The following is a 23,642-nucleotide window of genomic DNA, read 5'->3' as shown; positions in this document are numbered from 1 at the left end:
TCATTGCTTTCCACAGCCAAAACGTGCATCCTTCTCAAGCTCTTTGATCGCATCCTGGAAAGAAATTGCAATTGCAAGACGTATCATTCACCGGAGATCGAGGTAAAGTCGATCATCTAGAGCTTACGGAATTTTTTTTCGCTTCCTTGGATTTAGATCCCTCACGCTCGAGAAGATACTTTGTCATACTTTGTCTTTAACGAATGATCAAATTCATAGAACCCTTAGCAGTTTAGTATAAACCCTTAAATCTGCATCACGCGGGCTGCAAGTTTCAGCTCCTCTCCTCGTCCAAGAGCAATGCTGAGATGACTTTAAAGCAAAAGGAAGAGTCTCGGCTAGATGGACACACTGACCATGATCATCGTGGCTGCTGCTGCTCAAGCACTCCAGCTCCAAGATGCCATTGACACATCCAATTCCATAAAGACCCATCCGTCCACGCCCGGCAAATTCTTGACGGGAGGGAGAAAGAGAGATAATTCTCGCTCAAAAACCGGGTACACTCAAAAAAGTAAAGTTTAATTGGGTCTCTGGCTGTGGATTCGAACCTGTGACCTTGCCAATAAATTTCTTTATTCTAGCCAGATACAGGTTCCCGTCCAAATTAAACATTAATAGCTTGTTAACGTGTTTGGTACTTTCTTGCTCTTGAATGAATCGTTTCTTGTTTTGTATCAATCGCGTGCAAATTCTGGGCATGGTGCTCAGCTCAGTTTGATTTGATCCAGGCACCCTCTTGAAGAGCACCGGTGCGTTCTGCCCAAGAGATTCGAGTTGCAAGGCATCTGGAAATGTCAAGAGTGCTCGGGTAGTTGTTTCTCTCTTCTTCGCAAGATGAAATCCTCGGGGAGCTTAATCCTTCAAGACACCACCCAGGGCTTCCAGTTTGATGCTTGTTCATAAAGAAAAATCGTGTTCAAAACCATGAAACAAAACAGAACATCCTTGAGTTGGTGCAACTAACTTAGACTCGTCGTAACGCGGCGATGACTAGTTGGACCTGTCCTCTGGATGACGCACAGCCATTCGAAGGTCGGCTAAACCGATGTCCAGGGTCATGTGGTGTCGGTGTCTCTGCCCTGCTCAATAGCTCGCTTTCCAGCTTGCAGAGTGTGCCGCTAAGCGTTCGTGTTCTTCCCTGGCAGTCTGCAGCACTCTGTGTGATCGTAACAAGGCTGGATTGCGAGTCACGCGAGGTGCAAGTTCCTCCTCCAAAAATATTATCTATCGTTCCACATTCCAGGATCCTTTCTTTCTGGGCTAGATCGACCACTGTCTTTTTTGTCTCTCAGCTGCGGGAGGGAGAAAGAGGGAGAAATTCCAATATCGCGGAGAAACTCCAACATTATTTTAGTTGGTTCTCTGGCTGTGGGTTCGAACCTGTGACCTTGCCAATAAATTTCTTTATTCTAGCCAGATAGGTTCCCGTCCAAATTAAACATTAATAGCTTGTTAGCGTGTTTGTTACTTTCACATTACGCTTGCTTTTGAATGAATGTGTTGATTACTTGTTTCGTATCAATAACGTGCAAATTCTGGGCAAGGTCGTGCAAATGTTTCCCAAGCCTCTCTTAGTGGTTCCAGGATTATTTTTTGGCGCAAAATTTGTTTCTCGGAACAAGAAAAGTTTCTGGAAGAGGGAGTTTGATTTGATCCACGCACCCTCTTGAACAGCAGAGCTGAGAGGCATCTGGAAATGTCAAGACTGCTGGAGGTTTGGGTATTTGTTTGTTTCTCTCTTCTTTGCAAGATCGAATCCTCCCTGTTGAAAACCACTCCCAAAAACACCAGAGGACAATGGAGCAGCCCTGATTTGGTGCAACTGATTAGACTGGAACCTGAAGCTTGTGGCATCAGTGATTCCTTTGTTATTCACTGTAGCCTGTGAGAGCGTTGGTCGAGCATCAGGTGAGAGCAAAGAAGAAGCACGACAAGCGGTGGAATGATACAACACAAGGATCTGCAAGGACCCACCTCAAGCCACTGCGAGCGTGGTAAGGAACAAAGAGAAGCTTTTAAGCGTGACTCCACTAGCCTAGTGCTTACAAGAACGCAATGCACTTGACACATGGCTCGGTGAGAATCAAGGTGGCGAAGATGAGGAATAATGAAGCCAGTAGCTCTAGACAGTCTCTTGAGTGATCTGGACAAGAGTATAAGAAAAAGAGCGCGACAAGAACCATACATACCGCCTTTTACATAAGCAATGCTTGTCATGGTCTGATGTGTGCTAGTTTGAAGGTGTGTGTTTTGGTTTGAGCCAGACCGGATCATCCAAGAAAGAAAGACCACGCTCTCGGGACAAGCGCGGCAATCCAACGCTGCTCGAGTGGTTGGAATGCGATCGAGAAAGTGTGGAGCAAGGTCGTCAGTAGTCCTATAGATCGCCGTGCCATTTGCTATTTTGACGAAGCATGTAGGAGGATGGATTCACGAATTCTTAATTACAGTCCGTGGCCGTGAATGCTTGCAACTCGCTGGCCATGCTCTCGCGATGGAGGGGTATATCGCTAGAGAGGGCGTGGTGCTCACGGCGCTGCTCAGCATATTTATGCTCGCTGCCGTAGCCTCCACGATGCACGGAAATATTTCGACGAGATGTTCTCTCAAGTCGGGATTTGCTGGAACTCGCTCCCTCAGAGTGGATCCGGCAAGCAAGCGCTGCAAATCTTCCGCGAGATAGATCTCGTTGGTCGGAAGTCAACGTGCGTCCATGGCAGTCCAAGGGATGGCGCTTTGCGTGATGATGGTAAGAGCCTGAAAGGTGCAAACTTCAAATCAAATCAAAAAGTAAGATCCCAGCCACCAAGGAACCATAGCTTTTGCCAAAAATTTCTCCTGTTTCGCCATCGCTCCTAGAAATCTTGCTACTGCTGCTGGATCAGTGGCAATTGGCTCCTGTGCCACAAACTTGGACAACCCCTCTAGCTGAAATTCAAGGACATCACATAGAAAATGGAGGAGTGCAATGATCGAAAAAATTTCCTAGACAAGGCTGCATTACGAGTCACGCGGGCTGCAAGTTTCAGCTCCTCTCCTCGTCCAAACCTGTTGATGTTCAAGCGAGCAATGCTGAGATGTGTTAGTCTCGGCTAGATGGACACACTGACCATGATCATCGTGGCTGCTGCTGCTCAAGCACTCCTGCCACTAACACATCCAATTTCATAAAGACCCACCCGTCCACATACGGGCCCGGCAAGTCTGGGCTAGGTCGACCACTGTCTTTTTGGTCTCTGGAAAGCTGCGGGATGGAGAAAGAGGGAGAAATTCCAATATCGCGGAGAAACTCTAACGTTTGCAATTAATACAAAACAAGAAATGATTCATTCAAAAGCAAGGAAAGTAACAAACCTATTAATGTATATTTTGGTCGGGAACCTGTTGGCCGGATATCTGGCTAGAATAAAGAAATTGGCAAGGTCACAGGTTCGAATCCACAGCCAGAGAACCAACTAATTTATTTTTTTCAAGTGTATACCTCTGTACTTAATAAATTAGTGTACCTCTAGATAAGCAAAACAGCATTGTTGTAAGTTAGATTAATGCTCCAGAAATAAGTACTTCTTGCAAACCTCCAAACATTTTATAGTTATATAAGCTTCCACAAGATTTTGATCTCGCATTTGGAAGCACAAGGAGAAGCCAGGGCCCCTAGAACTGGAGGCTTGTAACGTCTATAAGCAAAGCTACTTCCTTTACAAAGCTTTATTCACGTTGGGAGCTTTGTTCTGAGATTGAAAATGCAGATAAACGACTTGCAATCAACCTGTGACAGGACTCTGGAGGAGCTTGTGCTCCTTCTCAAGGACTTACGTGTTTTTCATACAAAGGCAAATTTTCAAGCCTCAATATAACATGTGCAAAGTGGATGATCTACTAGGAGGGACTTTGATGTATTCGCCGAGGAGGTCGGGGAACTCGCAAAAGCTGGTCCGGTGACTCAAGGGACGGCTCAAGGAGAAGCCGTCAACTCCCAAGAAAACAATTAGAATATTCTCGGCTAGATCGAGTCACATCTCAGCCGTCGGCAAAAAGCCATCCCACTCATATCAAGGAAGCTTGAGAAGCTCTGTGATGGTGCGCGAAGAGGGTGAGTTCGAGGACGACGATTGTGCCGAGCTCCTCAAGATCTACACGAGGGGCCAGAGGCTGGGGGAGCCAGGGCCAGGTTTTCGTGCTCAAGGGTGCTACGAGCTAATTTTTCCATCGGGGACGGGAGAGAGCTCCGGCTCATGTCCAAGCTCCGTGGCTGCGCTGGAGTGGTCTCGTTGGCGGGCTTCGTGAGCTTGCTACGGGACCATGGTCATGGAGCTGTGCGGTCCTAGCCTGTTCCATCGATTGATCAAGGGAGGGCCGCTGGGCGAGGAGGAGGCCGCCAAGACCATCCAGGCCGCAGTGTAAAAGCTCTGTGGCCTTGCGTCGCCATGACCACCCTTGCAGCTCGTGACCTCCGGGGCCATATACTTCCCGGTTCCACAGCACTGCGACATCTGGTCGTCAGTAGCGTCCAGCTTGACGAAGATGTTCTCCGTCTTGAGATCCCGGTGGACGATGCCGCTGGTACGTATCCCCTTGAGCGCCTCGGGCACTGGGAGTGATCGCATATGAGCTGCTGAGAGGCTACAAACAATCCATGGGGATCGAGTTGTTGCGAGCCGGGGAATTCCCGGATGGTTGTCCTCTCTCAGACGAGGTGGTGGATCTCATCTGCGGGATGCTGGCAGCCGAGCGAGAGGTTGATGCTGGATGGTGTGCTGGAGCATCCCTGGATCGTGGAGAATTGCAGAAGTAAGATCAAGAAGACGATTCAAAGGAGGAGGCGCTGTGGAGTGAAGAGGAGTGCTCCCGGTTTTAGTAGCGAAGTTCGAGCAGCTTGAGTGTCTTAAATACATGCATCCATCAGCCAACTTGGTGAGCGCCTTACATGAAGAGATCAATGTAAACCAGGGTGTAATTTGATCATACAAATCATAGTTTAAAAACAATGATATAACGTGAATTTGTCTACCACTTGGTATGGTTGTTTGCTCACCCCAAGCCCAGCTCGAAAACGCTCCTGGCTGCTTGTTGCGTGAAGCCTTCACCACTTTGCATCTGGTAGCCACCCCCCAAGCCAGAAGATCCGGGAGAAATGGCATGGCTTGGACGACCTCTCGAGCGAGTTCCAGGTTCCCGGCCCGTCCCAGGATGTCTATGACTGAATCGTAGTGCTCCCTCAAAGCTGTGATTCCAAAGTCGCCGCTCATGAGCACGAAATGGCGGAGTCCCTGTTCTAGCTTTCTGCCATGGCTGGACGCAGCGAGAACACTGGAGAAGGTTTGCTCGTTAGAGTGAGTCCCTCGATTGCCATCTTCACCACCAGATCGAAGCAGGAGCTTAGCTCTCCGGCCTGAGCATTTCCCGCGATCATGGTGTTGTGCTCGGATCTGTCACTGGAAACAGCAACTTAGAAGCGGCAGCACGGTTCTTCGAGCGTTTTCCCGAGAAGAACGTCGTGTTCCAGGAGACAATGCTGCGAGCGTAGAAAATCTTCTGGGCCTCCAAAAGTTTCCCGTGATGAACACCGTAGCCAGCCAGAATTATGTTCTAGGATATCTTGTCTCTCTTGGGCATTGTTTCAAACACCACCTTGTCTTGCTCGATTTCACGAGCTTGAAAGCAAGCTCCCAGCATGAGGTTCCAGGACACAAGGCTCTTATCTGGCATCTCGTCAAAAACGTTCTTGGCCTCAATTAAACTTTCTTGACCATTTCCCTATGAGATTTGAGTAAACTGTTCATGCACCAGCAAGGATCTTTTATAACTCTTGTGACTTTTCATTTCCTGAAAGAATTTTTGCATCATTACTTTCCATTGCAGTAGCAATAACAGGACAGTATTGAAACCAAAGCCTCCACTGATGAAATGGAAAATACTAATACATAAAATGCTAATATATATAGCCAATTTCATTAAACACTCAACAGTAAACATTTGACCACACCCTTATCTTTAAACACTTGATTGAAGAGGATCAATGAGGTGGTTGCCATGTTTTTCTTCGAGAGGATGTCTTTCCAGATGAAGGTGTTAGGTACTGCCTTCTCTAGCAGGGACAATCCAGTTTGGACAGAGTGGGATACCAGCCGATTGTCAGTCACATGCTCGCAGCATTCACGTCTCTGGCTCCAAAGTTTGGAGAGCGCCTCTAAGAAGAAGAGGAAGAGTGCTAAGGTGATCCGGGTTTTGATTCCTTCCAAGATGAAAAGAAAGAAAACAATGAGGAAAAAGAAGTTGATGGTAAAGAAGACAATGAAGATGGTGAAGCTCATAGTGGCCATGACTTGTCCAAGCTCTTTCTCTCGGTGAGCAAGCCAAGAGTTTCACAAACGAGGCAGTCCTCCGGATGTATGGACGTGACCACTCCATCAACCAGCAAATCACTCCGGGAGTTCTCGGTGGAAGAGGAGCGGATGAATGGCCAGACGATGCCTTCGAGATCTTCTACTACGGCTGTGCCGCCGCGGTGTGCAACATACGAGCAGGAAGGATGGACAAGATCCCGTGCATTGCCGTTGGACTCAAATGGTGGGCTTCGGGAGAGATCGATCCGGTGGGCATCGTCCGGGTCACCGCAAAGAACAAGATCACGAGCTCAAGCGCCGCATCGTTCAAGTCCCACGTCGAAAAGAAGTGTGACTGGCTCGAGCTGCGAGGCGAAGGTCGCAGAGCCCGCAAGCTTAGGAGTATCTCCAAAAGAGTGATGGAGCGCTCATCACTGCTCTCAAGAACAGCCGAGGCCGCCATGAATCTCGACGAGAAGAGGTGGAGCATCGCTACAAGTCTAGCGCATTCGCAGCGAAGCTATTTAATCTCCTCGTGGGAGAGGCCACGTATCCGCCTCAATCCTCCGTGATGCTACGGTTTCCGCTGGATAGAACGCGAGGTCCGGCTATGGTGACAAAGACCTTGCGTCCGGGATAGCAAGGACGCTCTTTGGAGACCGTGGAGAAGCTCTCGCGTGACCGCGATCAAGCCACAAGGATATATGTGAGCTCTCTTGTATTTTAAAGAACTTCTTCCATCACTTTCTTCGTTTCAAGAGCTCATCTTCTTCCAGTCTGAGCATTTCATCGAGCATTTTTGAAGCATTTTCGGGAAAAAGAAAAAATATAGCTCGAGCATCCAAGTGTTATACACAGCACCACCGCCAATTCTTCCGCTTTGGGCAGCGGCTCAACTTTGGGAAGACCCGCCGCCCCGGCAACTTGGAAACTTGACAGGGGTCGAGGAACAGTCTCAGCGCAGACAAAGGCTGACAAAGGTGGTTGGGCTTGATCTCTTCGAGGAGCTGGCGTCCTTGAATTCGATCTCCTGGAAGACGATTGTGGCTTGAGCTTGGCCGTAGGCATTGAAACCCTGGCGCTCTTCCGGCAAATGCTTCTCGATCTATTCCGTCACGTGCTTGTAGCTATCAATGCCGATCCGGCGGAGATCCATCCACGCGATAGTTGTCGCCGCTGGCCTGGATAGCTTCACTTCCAGGCATTTCGGGCAAATGCCGAGAATGATCTTCCATCTCGTGGAAGACTCCCAAGGCGTCCGCGCGCCCGCACTTTCCATAGACGGGATTAGCGAGGAACCTACGATCCTTGCCCTCAGGAAAACCATTTGAGATTCTAAAATTAGGAGATGGTCAAGCGAAAGCAGAAGCTCTGAACGATCTAGTCTCATTGATGACTGGCGCACTGCTGCTTTGAAGCCGGGGAATTTTATCTCGTCCCTGCCGCGCCCTTTTCTAGTTACTTCGAGGTGGAGCTGACAGCGATCTCTTTCTGGCGGACGGATGTCCTGGAAAAGCGCTTCCTAATTACAAAGAATACGAAAAATGCGAAACGTTTTTTCTGCCGGTTTGGTCTAGCAGGGAGCTTGCACTTCTGAGGCAAGAGGTGTTCCCGGAAAAAGACCTGCAGGAGTGAGAGGTACAGGCAGTGGGGTCGAATCCCGGCACATGTTCTGGAGAAGACCTTGACGGATTTGGCAAGCGTCATCCGGGCAATGCCGGCCTTGGCAGCGTGACTTCTGGCAATGCCGAGTCAAATGACAAAGTTCTCTACATGCGAGTTGGAGACGCTTATAAGAGTTACGAGCTGCAGTTTGCTTTGCGTTTTGTGAGCACGATTGTGTATGAGACGTTTTCCAAGGATACACTCCAGTGCTCACAATGGACTTTTGAAAGTGATGGAAAGGTTTATATGATTTCATAACAATTTCAAAAGATAGAGATAATGTAATGTGAATATTTTGATAATGCAGGGATCGCTCTGCATGCTATAGGTAAAGGGATGGTTGTGATGAAGAAGAATATAGTTCTATATGAAGCCCATCCACTGTTTTCAACCTCCTGTCAATCCACTAGAAGTTCCAGATCCACAAGTATATACTTTACACCATTGGTTATTACCTCTGTAATGCCCCTACATACGCATATTTGTAGTTGTTTCAGAATATTTCATTGAATTATTAGTTTGACAAGTATCTCGTCACGTGTTTCAGCTGAGAAACTGAGTGTGAAGCTAGAACACTTTCTACTAAACAAGTTAGAGAATCATTTGTGCTCGTCTCAATGCTGAGAGGAATTTAAATTGAGCACGTCTTCAAATGTCAAGCCAGTCAAACATGAGCGACCCCTCCCAGATATAAAAGGCTGCGGGGTCACAACCCACATATCCATCCCCAGCACAGCTAAAGATTTCTACACACCAAATTTTCATCTAGGGACCATTTCATTCACTTCTTTTGATATCTTCAATTCAATCCATGGCTTTTCCAAAGGACAAGATTGCGTTCTTGTATATCCACAGAGAGAGCAGTGAGATTGCCTTTGTCTCACAATCTGCGTCCAGGCATGTCCCAGTAGCAGCGAAGTGTGATTTCTTGTTCTCTTCCATGGTCGCGAGTGACAAGGCACAAGATTTAGAGGCAGCCAAGCAAGCCACAATGTCCATGGCTCCGGAGATCAACAGCTACAGCATGTCCATGCTTGGAGCTGATTCATGCTCACCGTGGGAAGCCATCGTCTACGAGAGATACATTGGGAATGGATTCGAGGGCGTGGTTTTCATCCAGGATCCCGGTCAAGGGACTCTCCAGGAGGATAGCGAGAGCATGAGTTATCTGGCGTCTCTGCTGCTGGACAACAGCGTCATGACCAGAGATTGCCTTCTGGAGCCCTTCACTTCACACACACCTCAAGAGGTGGACGACATCACCTCCCAAGTTGTGGACATCATCGAGAAGAATTACATCCACTTTCCAAAGCACGATCAGTGGTTCACCAGTAGAGGCAAACAAAGATTTGCAGACAGAGTGAGGTACCACGTTGCAAGAAATGTTCCACTCGAGTTCGTCTTGCCGGCATTTCCAATCAAGTCGTGCAATCCCGACAAGACACTGGGAAAATGCCCCGACAAGGCAGAGGAGCTAGCCATCCATTCCATGAAGATCGTTGCGGATCTCATCAAGGCCGTGTATGCTCCAGGCGTGCACTACAACGTCGTCTCGGATGGTCATGTCTTCTCTGATCTGGTCGGCTCGGATGATGCTGCCGTGGATTCTTATGGAGAGATGTTTTGGGAGATGGCACACAGTCTGTATCCTGGCCTGGTCAGCTTCTTTCGCTTGGATGAGTTTCTGCTGGACAACCACAGCGAGGACAGCATTACGAAGCTCATTTCCAACACCACCGTGGAGCATCCCGTCGGGACCGAGCTCACCGCCAATGCAGAGAATGCCAGGCGAGCTCTCATGTGCTTGTTTGGATGTGATGAGTCAACTGTCACCAAGGAGATCAAAGAGGACCCGGAGACACGCAATCTATATCGTGGCTTCTCCAGGTTCATGCTCGAGGACTTGTACGAACACAAGAGCTGCAAGAACCTTCCGTCAAAATCGGCCAAGAAGAAGTTGTGCAGCCGAGTTGCCTTTCTCATGATCCTCAGGAACCGTGCCTACTCGGCCATGGTGGAGTGGCTCTTCCCTTTGCAGCTCCGCATCTCCATCCACCCTCATCCAAACAGAGGTCCCAAGTATGGCATCAACGTCATCCATTCCTCTCTAGTGGCAGCCCAGCGTTCTTCCGAGGAGAAGAACTTCCACATCCCAACACCATGGCACAACGCGGTGGTGGAGCGGGCAGATGGCAAGTTCATGCTACTCCATTCCAAGGTTATCCGAGGGTCCGAAAGTTTGGGAGAACAGCTCGAGCTGAGCCAGCAGCTCCTGCTCAAGCGTGACGGCTTTACGATGGTTCTTGTGAGGTATCCGGACGGCAGACCCAGCCACTACAGGCAGATCAGCGTCTGCTAGGCGGCAGCCACAGCTTCCGTCTTTGCCAGGTTGGCCTTCATTCTTTCTAGACTGCGGTCTACGCCCAATATTTTCCAATACAATTCTTTGTTAGAATTGGCATTTCACATCAATCTTAGTTGAAATCTAGCAGTCACAAACAAATACAGCTTGTAGCAAACATAAGCCACCTTGGATTGCTATGCCTTTAAATGCACGCCTATGACTCAAATGGAGTTTTACCTAGGGTCTTACATTCTTGTTTTCTTTGTCTAGCTATGCACCCGCTCATTGTCGCTCGGTGCTTAAGCTGGATAGTCGTGGCAAGCTCGATAGAACTTGAACTTTCGTTTCCCAAAGTTGTTGCAAAGTGGACAGTAAGTATCCATTCGCGATTCTCACAAAAAAACTTTGTTATGCAGATGGTTTGCCAGCTCGTCAACTGGTTCACTTTCTGTTGCATGGTTCGCACTCTACCTAGCAGCATCGAGACTGTCCTAACTACGATTGATCGACTAGCACTTGAGATTTATGAGGAATCGTCAGCTTGCCCTTTGCGTGGCATGGATCTCGTGTGCCATCCGACCTACCAGCCTCTATGAATGCCGTGACAAAACCAGATGTCTTCTCCAAAAATTCTTCCTATCGAGTAAGCAAAGAAGGGAGGCATGCTCCAATTTGCTTCCAACTTGCGGGTGTGTCGTTCTTGGAGAGACTTTCGTTTTGTACGGGAGATGGATATTTGTGAAACTGAGGTTTTTCCAGTTTAATTTCCTATCGGGTGGTGGTGACTTCTAGGCATCCCTGGCACTGGTATTTCACTGCCACTAACAGTATTTGGTGGTTGCGGCAGTGGTTTCTTGTAACCTGGATTTGTTCACGTACAGTCTGCTCGAGCACAAAGAATTCAGGTACTTGGTCTCGTATTTTTTAATAACAACTTTTCTAGTCATGGTGTTCGTCTTGCCAGCTCTGCTTTTGGCGATGCTGTTTGCTGGACACAGCCTTGCCTTTATTGAGGCCGGGACCAAGCAAATCGTCAAAGAAACTTTTTTTGTCTCCAACGTTCCAGTTGCGCTTTACACTTCGCAGGTGAACAAAAGCTGCTTGCTTGTAGACTATAAACACGAAAGAACACTCTGTTTCTCTTTACTTTTCTCCAAACAGCGCGGCTCAAAGAAGCGGCAAACCGAAGAGTGGAAGCATTACGTTTCTGACACAATGCCATGCACTCGACGCTGCACAGGAATTTGACAATGAGATTCTTAGATTGCTCTCCAAGCAGCGATAATGGCAAAGACGAGGCCTCCAGTTCGTGGAATATCCACTCCCGTCATGTTTGGCGACGGAAGCTTGCATCGTCTTTTTTGACTATTTGACAATTTCTCGAAGCACTCCTTTCACGATGGATTCATCTTTCTTTCTTTTTTACTCCATAGGTGAAGAAGGTGTTCCATGCTCATCTCTCTGTTTATCGAGTGCTCCAAGCATATATCTGCGTGACGATTCGCTGCCGTTGACGCCTATCAACAGCGAGCAAATGACGCACTTTCGTTTCACTTGCAAGTGGACCAGCAATCAATCGGGCCACCGACTTTTTTATTCTTTATAAAGGACGAACAATCAAGCCAGTGCTCACACGAGTCTATGAACACAACGAACGTGCAAGATCTCGTGCAAGGTACTCGATCTTACTGTTGTGAAAAGAAGAATAGATTTCATGAAAGAGATGACGAGTGCTTGACCTTCTACAGGCAAGGCTAGTTGAGCAATGCTCTAGCTGTCGTACAAATGAGATCCATGTCAGTACATTTCACATTAGGGCAGTTCCTAGAAGAAGGTTCTTGTTTGTACGTGATAAAGAAGCTATATCAGTATGGCGGGAAACTAAAACAACTTAATATAATTTAAATGAAAGACTGCAAAAATATCCTTAAGTTTAGAATTGGGTGTAAAGTTAGAACTACAATGATACATTATTAATCTAAATCAAAGCTCTGGAAAAATAATATCTAATCAGGTGAAAATATTACATAGGCTAACACGACCACAAAAGTTGTTAAAACTCTAAATTGGCTATAGTTATGATAAATATTGCTGCTTTTGGATAATGAAATCTAGAGCTTTACTTCCATATTTAAAATGTAATTTCATTTACTAAACACTACTGCTAAAGTATGAATTTTCATTTTACAAATCCCACAACTTTGTAATTTAATTTCTTTAAATGTTCTTTTTCAATTTAAAAATATTTCTAAAAATCATAAAAATAATGTTCATAATTATGATCAACTAGACACTTTTAAAACAAAGGCAATGAATACATGTGTTATAATGGATGATTCATTTTTCTTATTTTAATTAGTATTTAGTGATGGTCCTGTAGATGAAACTAAATATTTTGGTAGTTATAAGAATAATACCCATTAGTAACAGAAAAATATTATATCTGAAAGTTTAACATTGTATAAAAGTATAAAAGTATAAAAGTGAATATTAATATATGATAAATAATATTCAAGCATATTTTAATATCTACTACAAATTTGTCTAAGCAAACCGAGCACACATGACAGTGACAAGCACTTCTGGTACAATCCTGGCCACAGAGTGAGCAACCTAGGCCCTCACCATCCACCATTTCGTAGCTTTGCATCCACACCACATGAGACCAATCCATTTCCATCTCGTCAATTTGCGTCGTCATGAAGTAGAAATTGCCGCCTGTATGGCTCCCGGACTATAAGTCCTCAGAATGGCAAGGAAGCCATAGAGGGACTCCACCTCAATTCCAACCATTGCTTCCATCGAAACTGTTTTTGGACTCGATTAAGCAGCTCCCTGCCTGGATCGTTGCATATCTCAAATTCATAAGATCTTGGAGGAGGAGAGCTTAGTTCTTTTCTTTCTGGGCTAGATACAGTCTTCTTTTCTCTTTGTTTCTCTTGACAAAATGTGGAAGGTTCAAGAAAAAGAAGGATCCTGTTTGCTCCCAATGATCACCGTGTCGTCCGGAAGGAATCCATCCTGTGTGATCCGAGAGTGTAGCCACAGCGCTCGAGGAGAAGCAAAGATGATTGTCAAACCTGGCCCTTCCCCTCGTCAGAGCAGGCAAGGTCATGATCTTGGCTTTCTTTCAAAACGGGAATTCGGATTGACCATGCAAAACGATATTTTGATTCATGCAATGTCCCTCGAGCTAGTCTTAAACAAAAAATTTAAGTTGGGTCTCTCTGGCTGTGGATTCGAACCTGTGACCTTGTGCCAACAAATTTCTTTATTCTAGCCAGATAGCCGGCCATCCCATCCAAAGTCTACATTAATAGCTTGTTAACGTATCTAACAATGTGAATTTTTTAATCTACTGTGATGGATCCGGTCGATGCTGATCGATCAGCATCAGTCCATCACCAGAAGTCATCACACGAACACTTGCCATCTTGGAACACATGAAATCGGCTTGCGTCTCTGCAGATGATTGTCCGTCTCTCGAGCTTGGAAATATAACTCGTAGCTTTGTGGCAGTCGTCGCAAACTCTGAGATTTTTGGTGATCCGGACTGTCGTTCCAGCGGCCGAGTTGATGAGAGCGCAGCAGATTGCAAGCTTCTCGCTGTGCTGGAACAATGCCGACTCCTTTTCTTCGTCACTGATGTTTCTAAACACGCTGTTCAAGTCGGGAAGGTAGCCTTGCTCCCTCAACTTCAAGAACATGACCCTGAGTTTTCCAAAGATCTGCTCGCTTTGAGGATGCCTGTTGTCGCCAGCCACGAACTTGTGAACCTTTCCATAGCTATCAATCCACCAGCTTTCACCCGGTTTCTTCAAAGCCCCAGCGTTCATTCTCATCATTTCGACGTGTACGCTTTCGTCCCAGCGTTTGGCACTCGCGTAGAGATTCGTCATGAGAACATAAGCTGCCGAGTCCCTGTTGTCGATCTCCAGAATTTTCTTGAAAGCCACCGTGCCAATGTCAACGTTTCTCCACTTTCTACACGAGCTCAACAGTGTCATCCATATCGTCTTGTTGCCCCGGAAGGGCATCTCGCGCAGCACAGTAAGAGCTTCATCTAGATGGTTGGACCGGCCCAGAAGATCGACCAAGCACGTATAATGCTCGATGCCAGGAGTAATCCCGTGAAGAGAAACCATCGCTGCAAAGAACTTCTGTCCTTTGTCGACGAGACCGGCGTGACTGCAGGCGTTTAGAAGGCAAAGGAAGGTGACCCCGTTCACTGCCGGACGCTTGTCATCCCCTTTCATCCTCTCATAGAGCTCGAGAGCACTGTGAACATCAGCTTGATGCGTATAGCCTGCTATGAGCGAGTTCCAAGTCACCGTGTTCTTCCTGACGCTGGGAACTGAATCAAACACCTGCTGTGCCTCTACCATGTTCCCGCATTTCCCGTAAAAATCTATCAGACTCGCTACTACAAGCTGGTCGTGCTCGAGCCCGGTTTCAAGCTCCACTATTGCTCTGTAGATTTCTTTCCCGGTGTTGAGAGCTCCCAAGCTTCCGCACGCCTTGAGAGCCGCTACCAGAGTGATGTTATCAGCCTCAAAGCCTTCCTCAAGCTGCATCCGTGTGAACAGCTTCACTGCCTCTTCACTGCTAGAACCACTGTTGTTTTGAGCGTAACCGGTGATCATCGCGTTCCACAAAACCACGTTGGGATCGGACATCCTGTCGAAAACCTTCCGAGCCATCGCCATGTCACCGCATTTCGAGTACATGTCTACCAGTGTGCTGGACACAAAGATGTCCGATGCCGCCTCTGTGACCTCGAGTTGCCTATGAACTTCGGAGCCTTTTTGTAAGCACCATAGTTTTGCAGGCTGACTTTCGATCACATCTCCCTCTGCGAAACTCGAGCACGCCTTCAAAGTTGCAACATAAGAACGGGCATCTGGTTGAATTCCCTGCTCCTGCATTTTGGAGAAAAGGTTTAGAGCCGTCTCAACGTCACCCGCCTGAGCATACCCCATGATGATCGAATTCCACGACATGACACTCCGGTGGATCATCTTGTCAAAAACTTTACGCGCTTCGTCCAAGCTGCCACACTTCGTGTACATATCAATCAGCACATTAGCTACGTAGATGTTGGAAGTGTACCCGTGTTTCTCTGCCCGCGAGTGTAAATCTCCACCTTTTTCCACGCAGAGAAGAAACGTAGCATCGTCGGAATCCTCGTCTTCTTTCGCAGGAGCAGCCAAGTTTGCGCAAGCTTTGAGAGCAGCTACAAAACTACGGGCATCCGGTGTCAGTCCTTGTCCATCCATGCGATAGAAAAACTCAAGAGCACGCTTACCTTCGCCACCTTGAGCGTAGCCCATCATGATCGAGTTCCAAGACACAAGGCAAGGTTTCGCAATCCTGTCAAACGCCTCCCGTGCTCTGGCCATGCTCCCACACTTTGCAAACATATCCACGACGGTGCTCGCCACGAAAACATCCCGCTCGTATCCACTCTCCACGAGCTGCCAATGAATTCTCGCTCCAATCCTCAAGGCCGAAAGCTTGCTTCCTGGAAAAGCAGCACAAGCTTTCAGCACCGCAATGAAAGTCCGAGAATCAGGAGCCATACCTTCTTGTTGCATCCGTGCATAGAACCAGAAACACCTCTCCAACTCTCCGGTGTGAGCGTACCCGGCGATGATCGCATTCCACGACAGAACGCTGTGCTGCACGATCCCATCAAACACCCTGCGAGCATCTGCCATGCTCCCACACCGAGCAAACAAATCCACCAAGCTTCCCGTCACGAAGATATCCTCCTCGAGACCAATCCTCGAAAGCTTGTCGTGGAGAAGTTTTCCTTTCTCCAGACACCACAGCTTCACTTGCTTGCCTTGAACGAACTTGTTCTTCGTCCCACAGCCGTGAGAGTCCTTGTCGTCGTAGTGCTCGGTTACCAGATCGACACAAGCCTTGACAGCAGCATAGAACAATCGAGCATCCGGCTTGACACCACCCTCTTCCTTTTCTTCGCGCTCCATTCGAGAAAAGAGCTCCAGCCCGAGCTCGCTCTCCCCGTTCTGGACGTATCCAAGGATGAGCGCCGTCCAGGAGACCACGCAGCGCCTCTCCAATCCATCGAAAATCTCGCGAGCTCGGTCCATGCGCCCGCATTTGGCATACATATCCAGCAGCGTGTTGGCAAGAAACCGGTTGGATTGGATCAAGCCCTCCTTGATCGCCCGTGAGTGGATTCTCATCCCGGTTTCCAGATCCCCGGCCCTGCCGCAAGCCTTGGCCGCGGCGACGAAGCGAGAAATCTCTGGCGGCCCATCGATCGACTCAAGATTCTTGAACAAAACCCGGGCATTTTCCACGATTTCTTCCCCCTTTCTGTGGATTTTTCGCCGCGCCTGTGGAGAGAGCTTGAATCGATCGCGCGGCGAGGAGTGGATAGTTACCTGGATCGTGAACATTCGCTAGAACCCTAAAATAAAAATCTCTTTTGAATTTTTAGGGTTTCCAATGGCGAGCTCATAGATTTCTTGTTTCTCGGCGGTGGAGAATCAATCGCGCGCAATGCTGGGCGAGAAGATGTTGGCGCTCAGCTCGCGCGACTGTTTTCTAAGCGTAAGAAGCGAGGATTGCTTCTCATCGCTTCTCATCGTCACCGACAGAGGCGCCTTCTCCATCACAACAGGTTTGTGATTTCTTTCTTTCCATTTCCTTTCCAAAGCAAGGATTGTTCTTGGCAGTGTCGAGAAGAGCTCATCACAGGAATGCCGTGCTCGCGATTGCCTCGCATTCTTCCGAGCAGCAGCACGATCACAGGAAGAGTTCTCGCACGAGCGCTGGGCCGACAAAGTATGACAAAGTAGTTTCTCACGAAGAACACCAAGGCCTTGGAGCAGCGCCGCTCAAAGCCAACTCCAGCGCCACCACCGCCACCGCCAGCGCGACCTTGCAGCAGAGCAGCGACTATCTTCTCAGCGCTTACGGGTGGAGCGTGAGAGATCTAAATCCCAGGAAGCAAAAGGACTTGCAAGACGTATCACTCATCCAAGCCGAGGCGTTTCACTCGCCCGCAGTGGTCTTCAACGATTTCTTCTACGACATATTCAAAGTAAGTTCTTCCTCTCGAGAGAGATCGATTGTTCTTATCTCGTTTTCTCTTTTTTTCTCTTCATTCCAGGCGGAGGTCTTGACTGCTCTTACTTACAAAGTGAGGCTCTCGCCCCCTCAGAGGTAAGAACCATCCAATCCAAGCTTTTGTGTGAATGAAAACTCGAATTTTCCGCAGATATACGTGCTTGGTTGCCGAGACCCAAGACGAGGATGATAAGAAAATGGTCGGAGTCGTGGATTTAACCGCGCTGGACGACAAAGACATGCTCCAACATCTCCAGGACGATTATGCCGACGAGTATCTCTACGTCAGTGGCTTGGCCGTCGACGAAAACTACAGGTACTTCGATTACAAAAACACTGCTCATAGATCTTTCATCTTTGAATCTTTCTTCTCATAGAGCTTCAACTTAACCTTGTCCTGGTGTTCTAAGTCGTGTTCTTCGCTTTGATAGACGGAGGAATGTTGCCACAGCTCTTTTGCAAGGCGTGGATTTGCGAGCATCGCTGTGGGGATTTAAACACCTAATTCTTCATGCCTACGAAGACGATGTGAGAGCGCGAAGAGTTTACTCCAAGTCTGGATACAAAGCCGTGGCTTTGGATCCAATCTGGGCTTCCACTTGGATTGGAAGAAGGCGAAGAGTTATAATGACCAAGAGAGTTCCAAGCTAGCCAGAGTATCTCAGTGTGTAACGATTGGACCAACCAGAGGAAGACACTTGGCATGCTCTTGGAGCGTCGGATCGGAGTCTTCATCGCACGGCTTGGGATTTTTTACGCTAAGAGCACGTTATTCTATCCATTTTGTTTTCAAATTTTTTGGTTTTCTCTTCTCGGCTGCTCATCCGGCTTCCATCTGGCCGATCGATCTCTCGGCCCGCCGGCTGGCGCCATTCTAGGATTTCGCTGTGTCTCCGCCGGATCCATGCTGCCGCGCTGCCGAATCGCTGGAATTCGATCCCTGGGACTGCTCCTTCCAGCGATCTCGTGAAATCTGTGGAGAATGCTTGGCGTCCGAGGCTTCGACGTAGAGATTGGGGCTGGTCTCGTGAATTTCGGCGCTCTGGTAAGTCCCTTCCTAGGCCGGCATTGGGAATCGGAGCTGGTTTTCTCGTCTGTTAGGTTAACGATTTCCTGTTTTCTTGGCTGTAGGATGCGCCAGTGTCTCCGGAATTTTCTAACGGGTGAGAAGTAGTAGCATTGGATTTTTTTTCTCTTCCAAGGTAGGTAGCGTAAAGAACGTTGTGGCTTGTGTGGTTTGTATTCTAGAGACCATGAATTTGCCAATGCTAGCAACCTGGAACACTGTATCAAGTACCTCAATCAAACTTTGGTTGCGTATGGCTTTCCATCTCCACTTAATCTCTTCTCGAGTGATCCTGTAAGTAGCAGTCCTTTTTACTGTTCTTTCTCATTCTTACTACCTTTGCAGAATTCCATCGCTCAAACATGCAACTGTATCTACGATGTTCTTCAACAAAGGCAGCGAGATATCGAGTTTAGAGAAGGAGCTAACGATCAGCGACAAAGGTTTCTCGTTTCATGCTTATTTTTCTCGCTGTAAACTATCAATGCAGGTTGATGTCCGATATGTCTCGGCTCGAAGCGAAGGTGGAGCGGCTGGAAACACAGCTTTCAACAAAAGAAAGAGAGCTGGTGGCAGTAATGAGCCGGGTGAGTTTGAATAGATGCTCAGCTGCATTTAGTTCTACTTCATCTTTGATAATACTTCTTGTTCTTGTCAGGAACAAAAGGCAGCAGCTGCTGCTAAAGCTCAAATAGACAAGCTCCAACAAGAAAGGGATGAGTTTCAACGCATGCTTATTGGTTCTCAGGTAAACCCTTTTGAACATCTCCGTGTGGCTTATTGTTTCTTTTTACACCAGCAAATTCGCACCCAACAGCTCCACGAGCTAAAGAAAAAGGAAAAAGAGTACCTGAAGCTACAGGTATGCACTTGCAGTTTCTTCATTTGATTCTACTTATCGATTCATTCTAGGAACGGTTAAACCAAGTGCTTATGGAGAAGAAAAAGGAGACAAAAGCAGGCATGGAGATAATGAACCTCTTGCAGGTCTGCTACATTGCATATGCAAAAAGAGCAGGCATATCACTATCAAACATTGCAGAAAGAAGGCAGACAACGAGGAACTTGGAATGGCAGGAAAGCCGATGGAGACTTCTACAAGATGATTGTAAGTTTTTTGTTCGTACTCAAGCGCACGCTAATGTATTGATGGAATGCAGGTTGATGCGTATGAAGCAAAGAAGCTCGAACTCATGACAGAGAACTCGGAGTTGAGGTCATTGTTGAGGTCAATGCAGGTACATCCGCCGAGTGCTTTTCATCCTTGAGGTGAGATCAACTTTCTTGGCAGTCGGACATGCGAGATTTTTTAAACATGCCGCACAAACCCGTTAATGTGGTAAACGAAGCAGAACCACCAGCCACGCCTCTTGGAGGACGCACGGTACGCTTTTGGCTGGATCATCTTTTTGTCTTGATAAATTCTCTACTTTGTTTCACCAGGATGTCTTTGACCTGCCTTTCCACTTAGCTCGCGATCAAATCGAGCAAAGCTTGCGAGCGAAAATGTCATCCATCAAGGTACTTTGCTGGTGCCGGTGCCAAGCATTTCCTCTTTTCTCTGTTCTTTCAGGAACGCATGGTACAGCTTGAGCAAGCACAAAAGAATGCAGAAGTGACTTGTGAAGCTACTGAGCGCGAATTGGAACTAGAAGCCCAGCTGGTGGAAGCCAGAAGTATCATACAGGAACAGGTGAATACGAATCCAATCTGTTTCCGTGATCAGACAAAACACTTTCTGCAGGCATCCATCATGAGCAAACACCGAGAAGACACTTGACACACAGCAGCTTATCGTCTTCTTATCGCTATAAACGGCCTCTGAATTGCCCTACCGTAGCTAAATGGACACGAGCTACAGAATCGATGGCCTCTCCTTCGGAATCAAATTCAACAGGTACCCCGTAAGAAGTTCTCCCAGCAAGCAGCTCAAGTGCAGCAGCAGATTCTCGAGCGTAGCAATCGACTACTCAGCACAGGATAGCAATAATGTAGCCGAATGGAGGCTTCCTGGAGGAGGCGGAGCAGCAGCAGCTCAAGAGCGCAAGGCACGAGAGCGAGCAGCCCAAGCAGCTGCCGAAGCCCTCATAAAGGTTTTGCTGGCCAACTCGGTAGACCCACATCTCCTATCTCGAGCTCTGGACGAGTGCTACGGCTCAAGACGGCTCGTCCCTGTGGTAGTTGGCAGAGTTCTCGTCAAGCTCAGGAATCCACAGGCAGCAATGCTCTTCTTCCAGTGGGCTAAAGCCCGTCCAGGCTTCCAGCACAACACTTACACCTGCAATTCCCTCCTGGAGGTCTTTGTTAACGACGGATGCCATCGGGAGGCATACAGAGTCTTCAAAGACGAGCTTGTCAGGCTCTTCAGGCCCGACGACTTCACCTATGGGACTTTGATAAGAGGTTTTTGCAAAGCTGAGCAAATACCACAGGCAGTAAATCTTCTTGGGGAGATGAAGGCCGCAGGAATTACTCCCACCATCGTCACCTTTGGCTCTCTCATTCGCAAGCTTTGCGAACTGAATTTCACCAACAAAGCACTTCAAATCTTCCACCAGATGATCGACATGAAAGTGAAGCCCGACGCTTTTCTATACACCGTCGTCATCGGACACCTGTGCAAGATCAACAAGTTAGACTTGGCGGCCTCCTACTTCGAACAAATGGTACAAAGCGGCTGCTTACCCGACAAAGTCACGTACACCGTTCTCGTCCACAGCCTCTTCAAAGCTTGCAAGTGGGAACAAGGCCACCAGATCTTCGAAGAGATGTTGAGCAAAGGACACTCACCCGAGCTGGTTACGTATGCCACCGTCGTCAACGGATACTGCAAAGCCGGCAGGATAGACCAAGCTCTCTCGCTCATGAGACGCTTGAAAGGCACCGGACGATCACCCAGCGGCTCCTTGTACAGCACTCTGATCGACGGCCTCTGCAAGCATGACCGACACGAGGAAGCACGGGAGCTGTTTGAGATGGCCGCGGGAGACGTCCAGGACGTGATCGTCTACACCAGCTTCATCAGCGGGCTGTGCAAGGCCGGAAAGCTGGACGAGGCGAAAGCTGTTCATGTCAAGATGATCGAAGCTGGCTGTGCTCCCGACCCAGTCTCGTACAACGTGATAATCTACAGCCTCTGCAAGGACAACCGAGTGAGCGAGGCCAAGGAACTCATGGACCAGGCAATGGAGAGGAAGTGCATGCCTGGAGTGCCCGTGTGCACGGTGCTGGTGGACGGCCTTTGCAAGTCTCGCCGGGTGGAGGAGGCCTGCGTGATCCTGGAACGGATGCTGGAAGCCGGGGACCGAGCTCCGAGCGTGGTGACTTACAGCGCAGTCATCGACGGGCTTTGCAAGGCGGACAGGCTCGACGACGCCTACATCGTGCTCCAGAAGATGCGAAGAGCTGGCTGCGTCCCGGACGTGGTGACTTACACCGCCATCATCGACGCCTTCTGCAAAGTGGGACGGCTGGACGAAGCCCGCGAGCTGTTCCAGCGAATGCACGAGAGAGGCTGCGCGTCGGACGTGGTGGCCTACAACATCTTGATCCGGGGCTACTGCCGAGCGGCCAAAGTGGACGAGGCCATCGCCATGATCGAGGAGATGGCCGGGAGAGGGATCCAGCCCAACGTGGTGTCGCTCAGCACCATCGTGGACGGGCTGTGCAAGGAGTCGAGGGTGGAAGAAGCTCGGCTTCTCATGGAAAAGATGAACTTCGAGAGCTTGCCGGATAGCGATCCAGTCAGTTAAAAGTGTTTCGATTCGAAGATGGAATGATAGAAGATCTGCCAACCATCGTCACTCTTTTTCTCTAGAGAAGAAGAGGCTCTCTCCTGGGATGAGTCACGCTAGCTATGGCTTAGATGAGCTTGACGCCGGTCTCTCTGAGCTTATCCAAGAGGGCCTTTCTCTTGCCATGGTAGAGCTCACCTCGGTTGCGAAAGTATGTAACGCCGGGGATCCCCTTCTCCTTCAATCGCTCCGCCAGAGCTTCTCCAACCTTTGCCGCCGCCGCGCAATCCGTCAAGCTCGCCAGGCCCTGCTTGAGCTCCTCGTCGCGGCTGGACGCGCGGACCACCAGCGCATTGTCGTGGAGAGTGTCAAACACCTCGGCGGTGACGGACCTGTTGGAGAATTGCATTTTCATGGCGTATGGCTTGACGTACTTGGTGATGGCGCGCGGCACGATGCGATCTACCCAAGACGGCGGCAGCTTCACCACTCTCCCGCGCCTCTCTACGTGCGGCGGCACCGGGCCCTTGTGCTGGGGGCGCTGCCGGAAATCGAGCAGGCGCTGCCATCGCGCCTCGGTCACCATTCCCTTGGATCGCCCGATGAGCTCCTTCCTCACCATCGCTCCTCCCAACCCTAAACCTAGGAAAATATTAAAGGTTGACGTTTAACGGTAAAGGTTTTTCTTTTTTGGTTGATATTGGGAATTGATTGGAAAGGCTTCCAAATTTCACTTGATATATAGTTCTCTCTTTGTTTCATGTTACCATCACAAAATTATATACAATTTTCAAACATCCCTCACTACAATTGCTAAATTTTTTTTCACTTTTAAACATAGGAATTATGGTTTTGTGTTTGTTTTTCATGTCTTTCTTTAGCGGTTTTCATCTTTCATCTCATTATTAATAACAGATAACACATGCATATATTTTAATAAAGTTATATTTGAGAATTACCACAAAAATAAAATAATTTTAATTATTAATAAAGCTGAAAAGCTAGTGGCAAAAACATTTTAACTTTTGTATGAGAGATAGTTAATTTTTGATGTGCATTTCTATTAATAATGTGTTATAAAAACTAATATTATGACTTAATCAACTTGTTCAAAAATTTTATTCAATATTGTATATTATTGTAAATGATAAGACAATCTAAGAAAGCAAAAACATTTACACAATAATTTATTATAAATAAAATAAATTATTTATATTAAGTTTTATATTTTAAAGATATATTAAAGCAGGGTGTAAAAATAAAAGAATAAAACTTTTCTGATAATTGGTTTAAATAATTAAATTAATTATGAAAAAATTAGGATTATTAAACACTTTTAACAAAAATAATTATCTCAATTTTAAAATTATGGATATAATTTGAGTTCATAACCTTTGATAAAT

The 23,642-nt window shown here is 47.7% G+C and overlaps 5 protein-coding genes and 1 long non-coding RNA gene across 7 annotated transcripts; 3 read left to right on the top strand and 3 right to left on the bottom strand.

The window, feature by feature from the left end:
- Positions 1 to 2,757: 2,757 nt before the first annotated feature.
- Positions 2,758 to 3,149, bottom strand: LOC112342206. The gene is made up of 2 exons (XR_002990869.1): positions 3,114 to 3,149; positions 2,758 to 3,051 (listed from the first exon to the last, which is right to left on the bottom strand). It is a non-coding gene; the product is annotated as an uncharacterized LOC112342206 (long non-coding RNA).
- Positions 3,150 to 8,805: 5,656 nt separating this feature from the next.
- LOC9629324 (spore wall maturation protein DIT1) lies at positions 8,806 to 10,353 on the top strand. The gene has a single exon (XM_002989815.2). The coding sequence runs from the start codon at positions 8,806 to 8,808 to the stop codon at positions 10,351 to 10,353; it is 1,548 nt and encodes a 515-aa protein (XP_002989861.2).
- Positions 10,354 to 13,638: 3,285 nt separating this feature from the next.
- Positions 13,639 to 16,794, bottom strand: LOC112342171 (pentatricopeptide repeat-containing protein At1g11290, chloroplastic-like). Its single transcript, XM_024663583.1, has one exon. It carries the CDS (start codon positions 16,764 to 16,766, stop codon positions 13,740 to 13,742), a length of 3,027 nt encoding a protein of 1,008 aa, XP_024519351.1. The 5' UTR covers positions 16,767 to 16,794; the 3' UTR covers positions 13,639 to 13,739.
- A 15-nt stretch (positions 16,795 to 16,809) lies between these two features.
- On the top strand, positions 16,810 to 18,220 carry LOC9629322. The gene is made up of 5 exons (XM_002989813.2): positions 16,810 to 16,990; positions 17,046 to 17,413; positions 17,483 to 17,535; positions 17,591 to 17,755; positions 17,871 to 18,220. The coding sequence occupies exons 1-5, from the start codon at positions 16,870 to 16,872 to the stop codon at positions 18,088 to 18,090; spliced, it is 927 nt and encodes a 308-aa protein (XP_002989859.2). The 5' UTR covers positions 16,810 to 16,869; the 3' UTR covers positions 18,091 to 18,220.
- Positions 18,221 to 18,241: 21 nt separating this feature from the next.
- On the top strand, positions 18,242 to 22,341 carry LOC9629321 (pentatricopeptide repeat-containing protein At1g63400). 2 transcript variants are annotated; one of them, XM_024663580.1, is made up of 14 exons: positions 18,242 to 18,484; positions 18,571 to 18,602; positions 18,688 to 18,799; positions 18,851 to 18,948; positions 18,996 to 19,092; positions 19,164 to 19,253; positions 19,305 to 19,367; positions 19,418 to 19,492; positions 19,548 to 19,613; positions 19,666 to 19,743; positions 19,797 to 19,889; positions 19,949 to 20,026; positions 20,079 to 20,198; positions 20,250 to 20,413. In XM_024663580.1, the coding sequence occupies exons 1-14, from the start codon at positions 18,422 to 18,424 to the stop codon at positions 20,283 to 20,285; spliced, it is 1,101 nt and encodes a 366-aa protein (XP_024519348.1). In that variant the 5' UTR covers positions 18,242 to 18,421; the 3' UTR covers positions 20,286 to 20,413. The 2 variants fall into 2 exon arrangements, with proteins under 2 accessions (XP_024519348.1, XP_024519347.1); XM_024663579.1 differs by lacking the exons at positions 18,242 to 18,484; positions 18,571 to 18,602; positions 18,688 to 18,799; ... (6 more) ...; positions 19,666 to 19,743; positions 19,797 to 19,889 and having other exon boundaries at positions 19,974 to 20,026; positions 20,250 to 22,341.
- On the bottom strand, positions 22,250 to 22,938 carry LOC9628999 (50S ribosomal protein L18). The gene has a single exon (XM_002989763.2). It carries the CDS (start codon positions 22,859 to 22,861, stop codon positions 22,367 to 22,369), a length of 495 nt encoding a protein of 164 aa, XP_002989809.2. The 5' UTR covers positions 22,862 to 22,938; the 3' UTR covers positions 22,250 to 22,366.
- Positions 22,939 to 23,642: the final 704 nt, after the last annotated feature.

The sequence above is a fragment of the Selaginella moellendorffii genome, unplaced genomic scaffold (assembly GCF_000143415.4).
Source record: "Selaginella moellendorffii unplaced genomic scaffold, v1.0 SELMOscaffold_101, whole genome shotgun sequence".
Classification (NCBI taxonomy): domain Eukaryota; kingdom Viridiplantae; phylum Streptophyta; class Lycopodiopsida; order Selaginellales; family Selaginellaceae; genus Selaginella; species Selaginella moellendorffii.
The sequence above is the reverse complement of the archived record's forward strand: the minus strand, read 5'-3'. Positions and strand labels throughout refer to the sequence as shown.

Excerpts from the sequence above, each read along its gene's own strand:
- LOC112342171 (XM_024663583.1), bottom strand. The coding sequence starts at position 16,766 with ATGTTCACGATCCAGGTAACTATCCACTCCTCGCCGCGCGATCGATTC.
- LOC9629324 (XM_002989815.2), top strand. The coding sequence starts at position 8,806 with ATGGCTTTTCCAAAGGACAAGATTGCGTTCTTGTATATCCACAGAGAG.
- LOC9629321 (XM_024663579.1), top strand. The coding sequence starts at position 20,350 with ATGGACACGAGCTACAGAATCGATGGCCTCTCCTTCGGAATCAAATTC.
- LOC9629322 (XM_002989813.2), top strand. The coding sequence starts at position 16,870 with ATGCTGGGCGAGAAGATGTTGGCGCTCAGCTCGCGCGACTGTTTTCTA. Across the intron at positions 17,536-17,590 it reads AGGCTCTCGCCCCCTCAGAG|ATATACGTGCTTGGTTGCCG; the intron begins GTAAGAACCATC and ends AATTTTCCGCAG. Across the intron at positions 17,756-17,870 it reads GCCGTCGACGAAAACTACAG|ACGGAGGAATGTTGCCACAG; the intron begins GTACTTCGATTA and ends TCGCTTTGATAG.
- LOC9628999 (XM_002989763.2), bottom strand. The coding sequence starts at position 22,861 with ATGGTGAGGAAGGAGCTCATCGGGCGATCCAAGGGAATGGTGACCGAG.